A 15,356-nucleotide genomic window follows, 5' to 3' on the forward strand; every position below is an offset into this window, starting at 1 on the left:
ACACATGGTACTACATATACGTGAGCTCGTAGAGTTGACAAAGCCAAACTGATACTCGTTCTCTTTCTCGATTCTCCGAAGCAGTCCGTAGCGAACGCGGATGCACTTCGGACCGTCTCGAGGTGATAGTCGAGAGAGAAGAAACAGCCGTGGCGTTGCTTTGCTGCGGTTAGGAACTCTGCGGGAATCTCGTAGAAGAATGGAAAAGGAAAGGAGGGGGCGCGTTTCGTTCGGGCCTGCTAGTGGACTCATGAGTAAGGCTTTCTAGCAGGCCCTGCCTTAGACGATTGGGGAATTGGGAAGTCGGTCGAGGAACGTATACAGGGTGTCTCAGCATCGGTAGTACAACCGGAAAGGAGTGTGATTCTGCATGAAGAAACAAATTTAAAATAAAGAATAAAATTATTTCATTTGAGGTTTCGTTGAGTATTCACCTGAGTATAGCTATGGCTTAGATAAATAGATTTCGATACTTTTATTATGTTCTTTATACTTCTGTACACTCATGTTTACATGATTTCCTAAGCACGTATCGTAATTTTATTTGTTGTCTTAGTATGTTATTCAATTTTGACTAATCATGGTCCCCATAGTTAATACTCCTTGTATAGGGGATATGTATAACGAGTATAAGAAGACTATTTTATGCACTCCTCGATTAAAAGCGAGAATCATTTGGCATTTAAAGAATTGAAGATACAGAATACGTTAGAATCCATTAGTTCATACAAATCTAATTTAGAGAGTTGTATATGTAGCACAATGGGGAGTTTTTAACAATTTCTGTATGAATTAAGTTAGTTTAATAAGTAAATTACATGCCTTATTTTCATTTAAATCTACTTTGAATCCATAAACAGAGGTAACACAGTACATCATGTTGATACTAATGATATTGGTGCTATTTGTATCGAGATCAATTCACAATTGATTTTCTCGACAACGAAACCTTAAATGAAAAAATTTCATTCTTTACTTTCGATTTGTTTTCTCATTTAGAATCATTCTCTTTCCGCTTGAACCACCGATGCTGGGGCACCCTGTATACATATAGCAACCGAGGGGTCGGTCGAGCGCTTGTGAGAGGCGACGCCACACTTTGCTTCTCGCTCTCGAACCGTAATGGAAAAAAAAATAATTACAAATTTTGTTTACGGAAATACACGTCTCAAAACACCCCGACCATATTTTAATTATTGAAAGAAAAGAAATTCTTTTTACTTATTCCTATGTATGTGCGTGCATATGTATACACCTTGCCTTCATTTTACAGTTACTATAAAAACATATTACTCATTAATTTAATTTATTTATAAAACGTGCTGTCAAGATTTCGAGGCATGTTTTTTATTTAATAGTGTTAGCAATGTGTAAAACATTCCTTATGATTATACTAATAAAAAAATCAAAATCATAGTACATACTTTCCATGCTTTTTACTTCCATTCTCCTTTACCTTTCCCAATAAATCCTTAATTCTTGTAAATACCCAAGTTTTAAAATCCCTTATAATTACTCCAATTATTAATTCGAATTTGATTAAGTTCTTCAACCGTCCCTCTAAACATTATTCATCTAATTGATAAGTTATAAACAATTACTGACAAACGACAAGTATGTATTTCTTTTTATATTGAATTTTATTATTCGTAGCCGTCTCTGAACGACAATAGCAGGATGGATATTTAAATTATTGCGCTAAAAAATGCCTAAAACAGTGTCGCCATCTAATATCAGAGATTCGTACTGCTAAAATCGTGCCAGGATCACAGAATGTTAGAGGAGGTATCCGGAGAACAGGTTCCCCCACTCATGCTACTCCTGATACGCAGTACCTTGATTATTCATTAATAACTCCTTTCCTGGAAATAAAATATGAACTTTTAGGCTTGAAGAATATAGTATAAACCCTTGGCTACATTCAAGGATACTTTTTATAACCATTCCACCCATAAGTAACAAGTTATTAACGAATATCAGGAGTCGGAACATTTACGGCTGTATCACTGTCTGCTTTAATCGATTCATTATTAACTTTTCAACAATAACAGACATATTTTGGCTATTAGAGAACCAAGTAGACATCCTTGGAAACATTCAAAGAACGATTTTGCAACGATCCTCTCTCTAATTAATTAATTATTAGCGATAGATCCCTACGATGTCGCGTTAAGAGGTTAGACACAGGGTGCTGACTTCCAATATTCGCTTATAACTATTTAATGAGGCATGGCATGGTTGCAACAGGTATCCTTGAACCTTTCTAAAGGTCCATACAATATTCTTAAACTCTAAAAGTTCATAATTTATTCCCAGTAAAGGCGTAATTAGTTAATTAAGGAACAGGAGTTCATTAAATACATAGTACGCTGTTTCCGCCACTAGTTGGCGCCACATGTCAAAAATCAATAATTCACCGGTATTAATGAATCACTGCTCGTTAATTTACTAATTACGTCTTTCCTAGGATTAAATTATGAACTTTTAGAGTTTAAGAATATAGTATAAATCCTTGGCAAGATTCAAGGATACTTTTTATAACCATTCCATGAGTTATTAAACAGTTATTAACGAATATTGGAAGTCGGCACACTGTTTCTAAACTTTTAACGCGATACCTTAGGGATCTATCACTAATAACTAATTAATTAGAGCGCGGAGCGTTGCAAATCGATCCTTGAATGTTGCCAGGGATGTCTACTTGCTTCTGTAATAGCGAAAATATGTGTGTTATTGTTAAAAAGTTGATAATTAATCGATTAAAGCAGACAGTGGTACAGCCGTAAATGTTTCGACTCCCGATATTTGTTAATAACTTGTTAATTACGGGCGGAATGGTTATAAAAAGTATCCTTGAATGTAGCCAAGGGTCTATACTATATTCTTCAAGCCTAAAAGTTCATATTTTAATCCCAGGAAAGGCGTTATTAATGAATAATCGAGGTACTGCGTATCAGAAGTAGCAGGAGTGGGGGAACCTGTACTCCGGATACCTCCTCTAACATTCTGTGATCCTGGCACGATTTTAGCAGTACGAATCCCTGATACTAGATGGCGACACTATTTTAGGTACTTTTTAGCGCAATAATTTAAATATCCATCCTGGTATCGTCGTTCAGAGATGGCTACGAATAATAAAATTCAATATAAAAAGAAATCCATACCTGTCGTTTGCCAGTAATTATTTATAACTTATCAATTAGATGAATAATGTTGCGACACTGTTTTAGGCACTTTTTAGCGCAATATTGAAGTAAGAATCGCTTCCAGTAATCGTTTATCACTTATTAATTATATGAAATAACGTATAGAGGAATGGTTGAAGAACATAATCAGATTCGAATGATATTTGGAGTAGTTATAAGGGATTACAAAACTTCAGAATTTATAAAAATTAAGAAACTTATTGAAAAGATAGAGTAGAATGTAAATAAGTAACTCATTGTTTGAAAATATCATTGTATAACTTTTATTATAAATTCATTACGCATACATCTTGTATTTACACAATTTACAAAAGATACAAGGTATCTATTGTTTGAATATATCTGATCATGATAAATTATTAATAAATACATGCGGCGATTACGATAATGATGTAAATATGGCTCTGCTGATGCTCGAAACACCTATTAAATCGTGATTGACAATCTAAAAAATCTTTCTAACGCGATCAAGGAATTATCCTTTAATAACTGCGATTGGCCTTAATTTAATACACTTCCGAGAAATGCCTGCCGCGTGGCACGTATCTACAACATCCGTGACATTTTTATAGGATTCTGGTGCTTCTTCCATCACCAACTTCGGCGATGCGACCCTAATGGATATTCCTTGTTGCTCTAATTTTCCTAGCACGTCCATGTAATCTATGTTCCTACGCGACTTGGCTCTAGACAAAGCTCGGCCCTGTATACAATTTGTAATTAACGTTTAGTATATAATATAACTTTGTAAATCATTTTTTAATACTTACCGCGCCGTGACATGTCGATCCGAATGTTTCTTTCATACCCTGTTCAGTTCCAGTAAGAACATAACTACATGTTCCCATAGTACCACCTATCAGAACTGGTTGACCTGTTAATTGATAATCTACCGGAATTAGAGGATGATGAGGTGGAAACGCTCTTGTGGATCCCTATAAAAACAATGTTGTTAAGCACCTAAATGTAGTCAACTAAACTGCACGTTTCCAACTTACCTTCCTGTGCACTAAAAGTGTTTTCTGTTTACCCTCGACTATGTGTTCTTCTACCTTCGCAATATTATGAGATACGTCGTATATAACATGCATATCTAAATCGTCGGGAGACATTTTGAACTGTTTTGCAAAAGCCTGTCGGCTAAGAAACGTCATAGAACTTCTATTGACCCACGCGAAATTCGCAGCCGCTGCCATTGATTTTAAGTAATCTTGACCTTCTTGGGAATTGATATGAGCGCAAGCTAATTGTCTATCATTAGTTTCAATGTTATCTCGTTTCATAGCTTTCTCCATTTGGACAAGTGCGTCTGCGATACAAGAAAAAAATTTACCAAATTCCCTTTTCGGAAAATAACTTCAATCGCCGGATATATTTCCTACCAGTTGCAACTTGATGACCAAATCCTCTGCTACCAGAATGAATCATCACGCAAATTTGACCTTTCTCTTCGATACCCATTTTGCATGCAGCCCATTTGTCATAGATCTCCTCGACTACCTGAATCTCAGCATAATGATTTCCTGCTCCTAAAGTTCCTAACTGAAAGGCAATTGTTTGTAATTTAACATTTCTTTTTTATAGTATTATAAAAAAATCAAATTCGTGTCTTCTCACTTGTGGAAGCCCACGTTTCTTAGCTCTCATTGATACTTTTGAAGAATCTGCATTAAGCATTCTGCCATATTCCTCGCAATGTTCTTTATCCTCTGCCCAGATATAGCCTGTGCACAGTTTGAAGAGGTTGAAAATAACTGTCTTGATAAAGAAATTTATATTAATAAATAGTCGAGCAAGTACCTTCTCTAAGGGACCAATCCATGCCCATTTCCAAAGCTTCTTCCAAATCTCTAGCATTCATTGGTATGATTCCTTTTGAACCAACACCAACAGGAATATGGTCAAACATGCTTTGTGCAAGTTGTTCCTAGTAATTTCATTGGATTACATTTAATATCGCAATATATACTGATACAGATGGTATACAATGAATGGAAAGCAATACCTTCACAGGTAAAACATCCTCTTCAAATAAATTAGTTCTTAATAGACGAACACCACAATTAATATCAAATCCTACTCCACCAGGAGACACTATTGATTTTGGATCATTCATATCAAATGCTGCCATATTACCAATGGCAAAACCATACCCAGAATGCACATCAGGCAATCCAATAGATCTCCATACAATTCCAGGAAGGGCAGCCACATTGGCAATTTGTTTCACACCTGGGAGAAAACCTCCTACTGCACCTGGTCTACATGAATTACGTAGCTCCTCAAACATTAACCTTTCCAGTGTATTATTAACATAAAATACACCTTCAACCTGCAAGAAATTATAAGATTTACGTGAAAGAATTATGGAGCACAATGTTGCAAGATACATACTTTCATATTAGGTTGGAAACCTTTCTTTATTTTCCAGCACGTATCGCTTATCTTTTCTAAATACTTTAATTCTTCGTTATATTGCCTGACTACCATTTTGAACGTTAAAAATGCTTTTACTCCTTTAGAAATATGTTAACAGCCTGTAGACTATAGTGCAAACTTATTCTAAAACAGAATAAATTTTGTTCGTAAATTTACGTAAGGAAAGTTCTCTGAAACGAATACGGTGAAAATAATGATTCAAGTAGCAGATCTAACGACGATATATCTTACGTTTATACAAGCAAACGCAAAGTATAAACAATACAACTTCTCGTTGACAAGACAGAACTACCGGCTATAATGATTGAACCATGTTAAACAACCATAACTTCAGGAAATCCTCATATGAGAATATTGAGAATACGACCGTCGCGCTATTCGTTCAAAGATAAACGATTTCTGAACTACATTCGAAATCTATGCTTGAGAAAATGTTGATACGCGTAATAATTTGTTTTTTGGATCGGTATTTATTATTAACATTAATGTGACAAATTCTGGGTAACATCCAGTTGGTAGAATGTGGCCTTTTGAAAGCCTATACGTTTATTATAAGAATGGTACATATAAATATTATGTAAATGGATATGTATTCGGTTCCCCTTGTACTTAGACTCGATGACGCAAATTTTAGTCGCATGAAAGGAACAGTTCTATACATAATATATTGTAACTGTATGATCGAGAATCGCCCTGACCACGACGCGACATAGTACGTAAATTAACGATGAACCACAATCTAGGAATTAGGGCCCAACTATTTCCTCCAGAAAATTCGAGAATGAATTTTTCCCGTTGGTTGGTCTAACGACAATCAACAACTGTCGACCTTGACTTTTATTTCGTAGCCCGTAGTAACAAATACGTTAAAATTACGTAATTAAACATTAACCATAATATTTTATATTTATAATTGAGCAGAGATGCCAGAAAAGCACCGCCGGGTGCACACGCAACATGCCAGATACGCGTACGTGAGCTCGTGGAGTTTCGGAAAGTCGACAAAGGCAAACTGACGCATGCCCTCTTTCTCGATTCTCCGAAGCTGCCCGAAGTAATTTCGGATCGCCTCGTGGGAGTCGAGAGAGAAAGGCTCACATTTGCCTTCTCGCTCTAAACAACTGAAATCCGACCTCCCGTCAACGGCATACGATTTGGATTCTTGAGCCGACATTCTCGACTGTCCAGGCATTTTTACTTTCCGACCTATGTAGCCGCACATAAGCAAAGTACCCATAATGAAAAAAAAATTTTGTAAAATTTATTTTACGGAAATACACGTTTTAAGACCTCCTGATCATATTTTAATTATTGAAAAAAAAGAAATTTTTTTTTATTCCCATGTATGAGCACACGTATGTATATTATTAATACGATTTTTGAAAATCAAAATACTTTGAAAATTAATAAATTAAAATGAGATTCCACTCTTTACCAGTATTGTGCACGCTGTGGTATTTTTCAATAAAAAGAGTTCTTACTTTTATAACATAAACAAAACAGTAGAATTAATAATTGCAGAAATTAATTAATAATGATTTTCCTCGATTGTTTTGAAATAACCGTATCAATTGGTTATGACTAGACTGCGGATGTTTATGCATTTATGGGAAATTTTAATCCTCAAAAAACTACAGAATGCACTTAATATGCAAAAATATAAGAAATACTTAAAGTAAGATACGAATTATTATATTTAGGGGTTGAGACAGCCCTCTGCGAAGCTTCCGTTTCATTAATTTTATTAATAAAAATGTGAATTTGCATAAACATCCGCAGTCTAGTTATGACGAACTAAATAGAACTAACTAGAAACAAAGGAAAAGTGATCCCGTTTGCCAGTTTAATACAAAGTATGGGTTGTATCTTAAATTTTAAAAGGACATAGTCGAATATTTTTAAAGGTACAAAACATAGCGTTTCATTGTAGAACAGTAACATAAGTTAGCAGGTAATGTCATAAAACTGTTTTTCCCAGCTATATCCCTTTTTACCTGAAGTATAAGGTAAAAAGTACGAGCTACAAGGTACGACTATCCTAAAATCGTTCACATTTTATCAATGTAAATGAAGCGGCCTTTCCATCAGAGTTAAATACAAAATTTTGTAATTTCTGTGAAAACAAAACTTTCAGTAAATGTACGTGGTGCTTGAAATTTTTATGTTTTGACTGTTTTTGTGAAAAGTACCATCCAGATTCATGTACTTCGTACATTGAAAATAACATATGTTAAATGTAATCGGTTAAATTTAACTTTAAAAAAAAATATTCGAAGGTCAGACAAAAATATAATGTCATATTTAGTGTACGATTAAAGTATGATTGAAAAAATAAAAAAAAAAAGTTCAAGCAGGGTTCGAACCAGCAGAGCAGAAGAAGTTCGGAACTTGCAGGCAAAGACCTCATCACTCACGCCACGCTGATTAGTGGTGAACATAGTTCTATTTCTAAAAATAAGTACCTGTAATAACTTTAATAATATCTCAAAGTAAAACCTAACCCAAAACCTGGTACCATTCCAACTTTTCCTTGTTAGAAACGAGTTTTCAATTTGTCTTAGCGAAAATCGCAATCACATTTTGCACATTATTCTAAAACATTTGTGGTATTCGTTTTCAATGCGATTTAAGTAAGCATGTAATGTATAAGATTTCATTTAAATTTTTCTTTTCTAGAGAAGATAGAGAAAAAGTTTATATAAAATGTGAACGATTTTCGGATAGTCGTACCTTGTAGCTCGTACTTTTTACCTTATACTTCAGGTAAAAAGGGATATAGCTGGGAAAAACAGTTTTATGACATTACCTGCTAACTTATGTTACTGTTCTACAATGAAACGCTATGTTTTGTACCTTTAAAAATATTCGACTATGTCCTTTTAAAATTTAAGATACAACCCATACTTTGTATTAAACTGACAAACGGGATCACTTTTCCTTTGTTTCTAGTTAGTTCTATTTAGTTCGTCATGACTAGACTGCGGATGTTTATGCATTTATGGGAAATTGTAATCCTCAAAAAACTATAGAATGCATTTAATATGCAAAAATATGGGAAATACTTAAAGTAAGATACGAATTATTATATTTAGGGGCTGAGACAGCTTTCGTTTCATTAATTCTATTAATAAAAATGTGAATTTGCATAAAGATCCGCAGTCTAGTCATGACAAATTGATACGGTTATCCCAAAACAATCGAGGAAAATCATTATTAATTAATTTCTGCAATTATTAATTCTACTGTTTTGTTTATGTTATAAAAATAAGAACTCTTCTTATTGAAAAATGCCACAGCTTGTACGATACTGGCAAAGAGTGGACTCTCATTTTAATTTATTAATTTTCAATCTTAAAGTATTTTGATTTTGAAAAATCGTATTAATAATATATGTACATACGTACGCTCATACATGGGACTAATAAAAAAAAATTTCTTTTTTTTCAATAATTAAAATATGATCAGGAGGTCTTAAAACGTGTATTTCCGTAAAATAAATTTTACAAAATTTTTTTTTCATTATGGGTACTTTACTTATGTGCGGCTACATAGGTCGGAAAGTAAAAATGCCTGGACAGTCGAGAATGTCGGCTCAAGAATCCAAATCGTATGCCGTTGACGGGAGGTCGGATTTCAGTTGTTTAGAGCGAGAAGGCAAATGTGAGCCTTTCTCTCTCGACTCCCAGGAGGCGATCCGAATTTACTTCGGGCAGCTTCGGAGAATCGAGAAAGAGGGCATGCGTCAGTTTGCCTTTGTCGACTTTCCGAAACTCCACGAGCTCACGTACGCGTATCTGGCATGTGTCCTGTGCACCCGACGGTGCTCTTCTGGCATCTCTGCCCGAGGGCGATCCACTATAGCGCTACGTGAAATACCTTCGCCAGATCGGCACGCCACCCCCGGAGGAATATCAAACCAAGTAAGTCTAGGGAAATCCTTTTTTACCAATACCGACGGAATCCCGACGTAACAGCACCATGATTTGGTGATAAATTTAATGTTCCTCAATTATAAATATAAAATATTATGGTTAATGTTTAATTACGTAATTTTAACGTATTTGTTACTACGGGCTACGAAATAAAAGTCAAGGTCGACAGTTGTTGATTGTCGTTAGACCAACCAACGGGAAAAATTCATTCTCGAATTTTCTGGAGGAAATAGTTGGGCCCTAATTCCTAGATTGTGGTTCATCGTTAATTTACGTACTATGTCGCGTCGTGGTCAGGGCGATTCTCGATCATACAGTTACAATATATTATGTATAGAACTGTTCCTTTCATGCGACTAAAATTTGCGTCATCGAGTCTAAGTACAAGGGGAACCGAATACATATCCATTTACATAATATTTATATGTACCATTCTTATAATAAACGTATAGAATTTACGCAACGAGTAATACAAATTTATATGACATTTTCATCTTTGAAATTAGATTAATATAGTTTAAATAATAGGATACCTATGAACACAATTGTATGTAATTTGTCAGATGATTGCTGCCACGCAGACGCAGCTGTATTATGTTACCATATATTACTGCATAAGCGTAAAACTGCAAGTTTGTAGTTGTAAACGTAGAGTGAGTTGATAGCTGTATGTGCATCGTTGAAAACAGTGGGTTTTAAAGTGAACTATAAAATTTGGTTAAAATAGAATTTTTAAGCGTCGTATAAATGACCATTGGCGAAAAACAACGGTGAAACATTTTTATTGTATTACGGCATATTCACTGATGTACAAATAGCATACCGGATGTACTGCAGAATTTGTGCAAGATGTCTGTGTTAAAATGTCTTTGTTCTTATTAAAATTTTCTTAAATGCATCGAGACATGTGCTTGTATGCTTAATCGAAGCAGCACGATCTTCATCGTAACTTGTAAACCTCAACACGACAAAAAATAACGTCTGCTAGACACATTTCATTATTCTTTAAATAACCGACATTTGGTTTGGTTTTTATGGTGAAGCCTTGCTGACAAACAATACACGGAACAATCAACCGCTAATCTAGAAACTAACGATACATTGGCAATTAATTGACAAAAATGTATAAATTCAAACCGTTTGTGTTTGTAAAACATGAAACAAACAGCGTGAAACGTCCAAAGTCCAGGAGTGGACACAGGATAGTTTGTGATCATAAATATTTATATTCTTATGGTGGATTTAATCCAGGTATCTCTGATAATGATCCTGAGATGCGAAATGATAGAGCATGGATGTCTAGCAAGCCTCTTTTCAAAGAAGTATGGAAGTTTAATCTTGCCACTCAACAGTGGAGGCGTTTACCAGGACAAGATAATATGCCAGCTGAATTAGCATCTAATGCAGTGATTTTAAGGGGCAACATCCTAATGGTTTATGGTGGAACCAGTGTTCCATTTGGAATGAGTTGTAATAATCGCCTTTATTTATGCAATCTTAACAATGGTAAAATGAGTATAGTTGCAGCAAAGGGAGATCTGCCTGATCCTCATTATGGACAAGCAGTAATGTATCATAAAGGGTATTTTTACACTGTTGGTGGTACTTCAGGTTACGAATATACCTGTGATATCCATAGATTGGATCTTAGGACCGGTATTTGGGAGAAAGTTTACATATGTTCTGGAATTGATCAGAACGAACCCTCAGGACGATATAGGCATGAATTAGCATTTGATGGAAAATTTATTTATGTTTTGGGAGGAGGAACAGCTGTAGAAGCATTTGGATTCTTGGTATGTAAAACAGTATAACGTAATAAATAATTTTTTTACACTTACTGTTAGAATAAGTTATTTATTATATTAAATTTTGATTTAGGAAATTCCTGCCTTTGACTTAGAAATGAACAAATGGACAACATTAAATACATATGGTACCAATGAAGATAATAGAGTACCAGAACCTAGACGTTGCCATGGTTGTGTACAATATACAGATGGAACCACAGGTGTTACATCTGTAGTTATTTCTGGAGGATATAATGGGGATAATGTCTTCTGTGATGTTTGGAGATTAGATTTGAATGATCTACAATGGACATGTTTAAGAAAATGTATCCTGCCATGCCCTGTATATTTTCATTCGGCTGCTCTTACTCCAGAAGGACGCATGTATACATTCGGTGGTATAATTAAAAAGAATAATAAGGTTACTAAAACTTGCTTACCTTTCTACATTTTCTTTAATAAGTAGTTTCTTCTAAATTATTTAGGAACATTGTATTGCAGGTTGTAAGGACAGCTGCAGTTCATTCTGTTTGGTTAAAGATCCCTAAATTATCAGAGGTATGTTGGCAAGCATTAATTTATTATTTTCCACATTTATGCCATAAATCACCACATCAGTTACTTCTCATAGGTATACCTTCAAAATTCGTTGAAAGAATTACTATATTTGATTTGAATATTTACTAAGTATTTAGAGGATTATTACTCTGACCACTGTTACCAGTTATTCATTGTATAAATATTGTAATTGTTGAACATTATTGCCATAATTTATTTACCATATTTTTATAAAAAGCATAGTATATTGGGCAATTAATATGAAAGAGATTATTAATAGATCACTTGTTTTAAAAATTTACTTATATTGTACAATTATTATAAGTAATACAGTAGGTTGTATGCAGTATTTCTGGTCTATTTAGATTTTGAGCAATTACCAGAATTACAACCAAAGCTTGATTATTTACAAAATATAAAGAATGCTTTTCCCTTTACTTCTTTAATTTACACAAATATTTAATTATAAATCTTGAGGTTTTTATTTTACAAGTTTTAAATATTACATCAGAATCGTTTCCCCCTAATATTTATTAGTAAAAATATAGTTCGATATAGTTAAAAAAGCTATATTGCATGTTATCTAAAATTAATGGCAAGTATGCTCACCAATTTATGTTATATGTTGTGTAATACTTACAACATTCATGATTATAAACTTGCGTAATAACGTGCATAAATTTTCGACATAACGGAAACTTATGTATATCTTGTTAAAAAAAAATACAAGCTATTTCTACTTTATACACACTGTAAGACTTCCTTAATTAAAATTTACTCTATCATGTACATACATAAATGTAAATAAGCAATAACGAACTGGTATCAAACAAAATTAATTGTGCATTAAGTATAGCATATGTATATGTACTGTAGAGTATGAAAGGAAAATAAGGATGTATAAAAGAGACATCGAAAATTACTGGTTGATTTGAGCTATAACATTTGTTTAATTTAACAATTTTTCGGAGAACTATAATATTATGTTAAAAGTTAATGTATTACTAGCATAATAAAATACAGTTAATGGTATAAAATACACACAAAATGTTTGGGCATAGCTAAAATACTTTTAATTAATTAGTTGAACAAATTTACTTCATGTGTATGTACTCTAAGTTTCAGCATAATACTTATACATACACACTCTCTTGATCTATTCCTAGAAAGTACAAAGTTACAAATCTATTGCAAAGATTCCTAAATCTAGTTCTTATATAAAGTATACTTTTGCAATAGAACATCGACAGCGCATCAAAAATTCTATTTGCTAAAATATGAATAAGTCTGTACAAACTTTATGTTCAGGGAAAAGCCTTTCTACGACGATATTATTGATAAGGATATTAATTACTTAATGTCTGTTTATTATCTAGAGTATACTACACATTATTTTTTTAATAAATACAAACTGGCTTGCAAGTGTAAATAACAGAGTAATAACAATCGGTAATAATACAAAATGTTAGCTCCAATCGATAGTAATATTGCAGTCTAAATTTCGATGCTATAAATTTCAGCTGCATTCGGTATGTTGTTCTAATCCATAGTATTGATTCTTGTAAATATTAAAGAGTGATAAGTAGCAAAAAAAGTTGTTCAGTCTTTCAAGCAAATATCAGTGATATATCATCAAACAATTGAGACAAAATAATTACAAAATTTAGTTGAGAAGAAAATGACTCAGTTTTTGTAAAAGCTTTAAATAAACAAAGAAAAGGAACGTAATGATATTGCATCCCTCTTGGCACAAACTATTATAATATGTAGATGATAGAATATTGTCTTTCTCTGAAGCAGAATTTCATATCAAACAAAGTATGTTGCGTACCAATTTTCGGAGTACAAAATAGCTTAAAAATTACTTTGTTAAGTACGCAATGCAGAATACAATTAATTATTATTAGTAGGCACGGACGTTATTAAAAGGGAACTCGGGGATCAAAAGCGGTACAGATAAATACGAACTAAATTTACGTGTGAATTGTGTGAAATAAAAACTCTTGCCTTAAAGTTAGGTAAACTAAAATGTATTCACGTTTTCAAGCGACAGCACGTACAACAATCTTATTACTGGTTCTCAAATGAACATGTCGGAACCTAAAACCACGCGAGTTATACTTAAGTAGGTATACAGGACGTTTCTCTTCTCATTGTTCTATTCTCGGTACTGTATAATATCTAAGGAGGCATGCCATAGGTATGCGTTAGCGATGTTAAATTGTAAATAGGAAATTGAATACAATTCAGCTGATACTTTTAATCCTGCTTATTTTTTCTCGTACCCTATAATATGGATATTAATTTTAACATAATAACGATCGTGTAAATTAACGTGCTAAACATGATTGCAACTTTCACGATTAATTGTTTAATTGGGAGAAATGTTTCTATTTTTAATTTTTAAATTGTGTATGCGTATTATACAAAGTGTTATGGATGTAACAGTTGGTACATCGTACAATGTACGACCGTAAATTAGACAAACTTATCAAATAGTAAGGCCCAATGCTGATGAGCGACTTCTGCCGTACAATTATGCATCTGTCTTCGTTGTTTTCATTTGGAAAAATAAGGAAAACCATGTATGATCGTATGCCAAAAAATCGCTCGTCTGCATCGAACCTAAGAATTTTCAAGCAGCTGTGCAAAGACTACATTGAAATCTAAATTGGTACATTAATGAAACAATTAAGATCTCATTTGTCGGTCTGGCTGTTATTTCCACTTGTTGCCTTTGTCGCATTTGTAATAACAGTGAAAGTATTTTATAGCACGGGTACGCGTTTGCGATCGTTTGTTGTTTTGTGTCTATTCTTTGTCTGTGCACGCGTTCGTAATTATCACGAAAATGTCAATAATAAGAAACCTGGGTCTACTAATTATTAAATATTGACTACAGATTGAAAATGTTTGCAATACTTGGCTCGATTCGATTCCCATACAAAATTCGCATACTTGAAAATACGGTAGGAGGAAAATTAAACCTAGATACTGTCGATAAAATCAAATACTCAACGACTTAATATATACAACATATAAATAAATACGTATGTGAGACTAAATATTGCGAGTAGACTGATTATAAATGTGAATTGATGTTTGTACATTTTCGTCGTATTTAAACGAAAGGAAATTTATGCGATGAAATTCTATGAAAATAAATTGTATGTTTTACGTACGTTAAAAACGTTTATTGTTTCATTAAACTAATATTTTAAGAAACAAAATTCAGGCAGCAAACATTGTACATTTAGATTTGTTGTGAAAATGAATGAAAGCGTTTTATTGTATTTATTATTGTTGTACAAACGAAGGAAAGATAAAATTCTGCTATATGAACTGTCTTTACATTTCCTTTCTATTGATTTAACTTAAAAAATGAATTCAGTCTACATTTATTTTCGAAAATTACGTTCGTGTGTGTAGAA

At 33.5% G+C, this 15,356-nt stretch overlaps 2 protein-coding genes across 5 annotated transcripts; one reads left to right on the top strand and one right to left on the bottom strand.

The window, feature by feature from the left end:
* Positions 1 to 3,584: 3,584 nt before the first annotated feature.
* Positions 3,585 to 5,955, bottom strand: LOC122400867 (RNA-splicing ligase RtcB homolog). Of its 2 annotated transcripts, XM_043402598.1 has the most exons (9): positions 5,877 to 5,955; positions 5,601 to 5,768; positions 5,212 to 5,538; positions 5,007 to 5,133; positions 4,824 to 4,930; positions 4,589 to 4,748; positions 4,205 to 4,515; positions 3,977 to 4,141; positions 3,585 to 3,909 (listed from the first exon to the last, which is right to left on the bottom strand). In XM_043402598.1, exons 2-9 carry the CDS (start codon positions 5,694 to 5,696, stop codon positions 3,682 to 3,684), a joined length of 1,521 nt encoding a protein of 506 aa, XP_043258533.1. In that variant the 5' UTR covers positions 5,697 to 5,768; positions 5,877 to 5,955; the 3' UTR covers positions 3,585 to 3,681. The 2 variants fall into 2 exon arrangements, with proteins under 2 accessions (XP_043258533.1, XP_043258532.1); XM_043402597.1 differs by having other exon boundaries at positions 5,601 to 5,950.
* A 4,108-nt stretch (positions 5,956 to 10,063) lies between these two features.
* Positions 10,064 to 15,158, top strand: LOC122400868 (kelch domain-containing protein 10 homolog). Of its 3 annotated transcripts, none has more exons than XM_043402600.1 (4): positions 10,064 to 11,373; positions 11,459 to 11,788; positions 11,869 to 11,925; positions 11,999 to 15,158. In XM_043402600.1, exons 1-4 carry the CDS (start codon positions 10,699 to 10,701, stop codon positions 12,041 to 12,043), a joined length of 1,107 nt encoding a protein of 368 aa, XP_043258535.1. In that variant the 5' UTR covers positions 10,064 to 10,698; the 3' UTR covers positions 12,044 to 15,158. The 3 variants fall into 3 exon arrangements, with proteins under 3 accessions (XP_043258535.1, XP_043258536.1, XP_043258534.1); XM_043402601.1 differs by having other exon boundaries at positions 10,064 to 10,347; positions 10,829 to 11,373; positions 11,869 to 15,158; XM_043402599.1 differs by having other exon boundaries at positions 11,869 to 15,158.
* Positions 15,159 to 15,356: the final 198 nt, after the last annotated feature.

This window comes from Colletes gigas, unplaced genomic scaffold (assembly GCF_013123115.1).
Source record: "Colletes gigas isolate AHSC1104 unplaced genomic scaffold, ASM1312311v1 Colletes_gigas_Sc00020, whole genome shotgun sequence".
NCBI lineage: Eukaryota > Metazoa > Arthropoda > Insecta > Hymenoptera > Colletidae > Colletes > Colletes gigas.

Bases quoted from the DNA above. Each gene is read 5' to 3' on its own strand.
- LOC122400867 (XM_043402598.1), bottom strand. From the start codon at position 5,696: ATGGTAGTCAGGCAATATAACGAAGAATTAAAGTATTTAGAAAAGATA. The intron at 4,749-4,823 runs GTGAGAAGACAC...ATTGCCTTTCAG, and splicing joins AGAAACGTGGGCTTCCACAA to TTAGGAACTTTAGGAGCAGG. The intron at 4,142-4,204 runs GTAAGTTGGAAA...TTGTTTTTATAG, and splicing joins CACTTTTAGTGCACAGGAAG to GGATCCACAAGAGCGTTTCC.
- LOC122400868 (XM_043402599.1), top strand. From the start codon at position 10,699: ATGTATAAATTCAAACCGTTTGTGTTTGTAAAACATGAAACAAACAGC. The intron at 11,374-11,458 runs GTATGTAAAACA...ATTTTGATTTAG, and splicing joins TAGAAGCATTTGGATTCTTG to GAAATTCCTGCCTTTGACTT. The intron at 11,789-11,868 runs GTTACTAAAACT...ATTGTATTGCAG, and splicing joins TAATTAAAAAGAATAATAAG to GTTGTAAGGACAGCTGCAGT.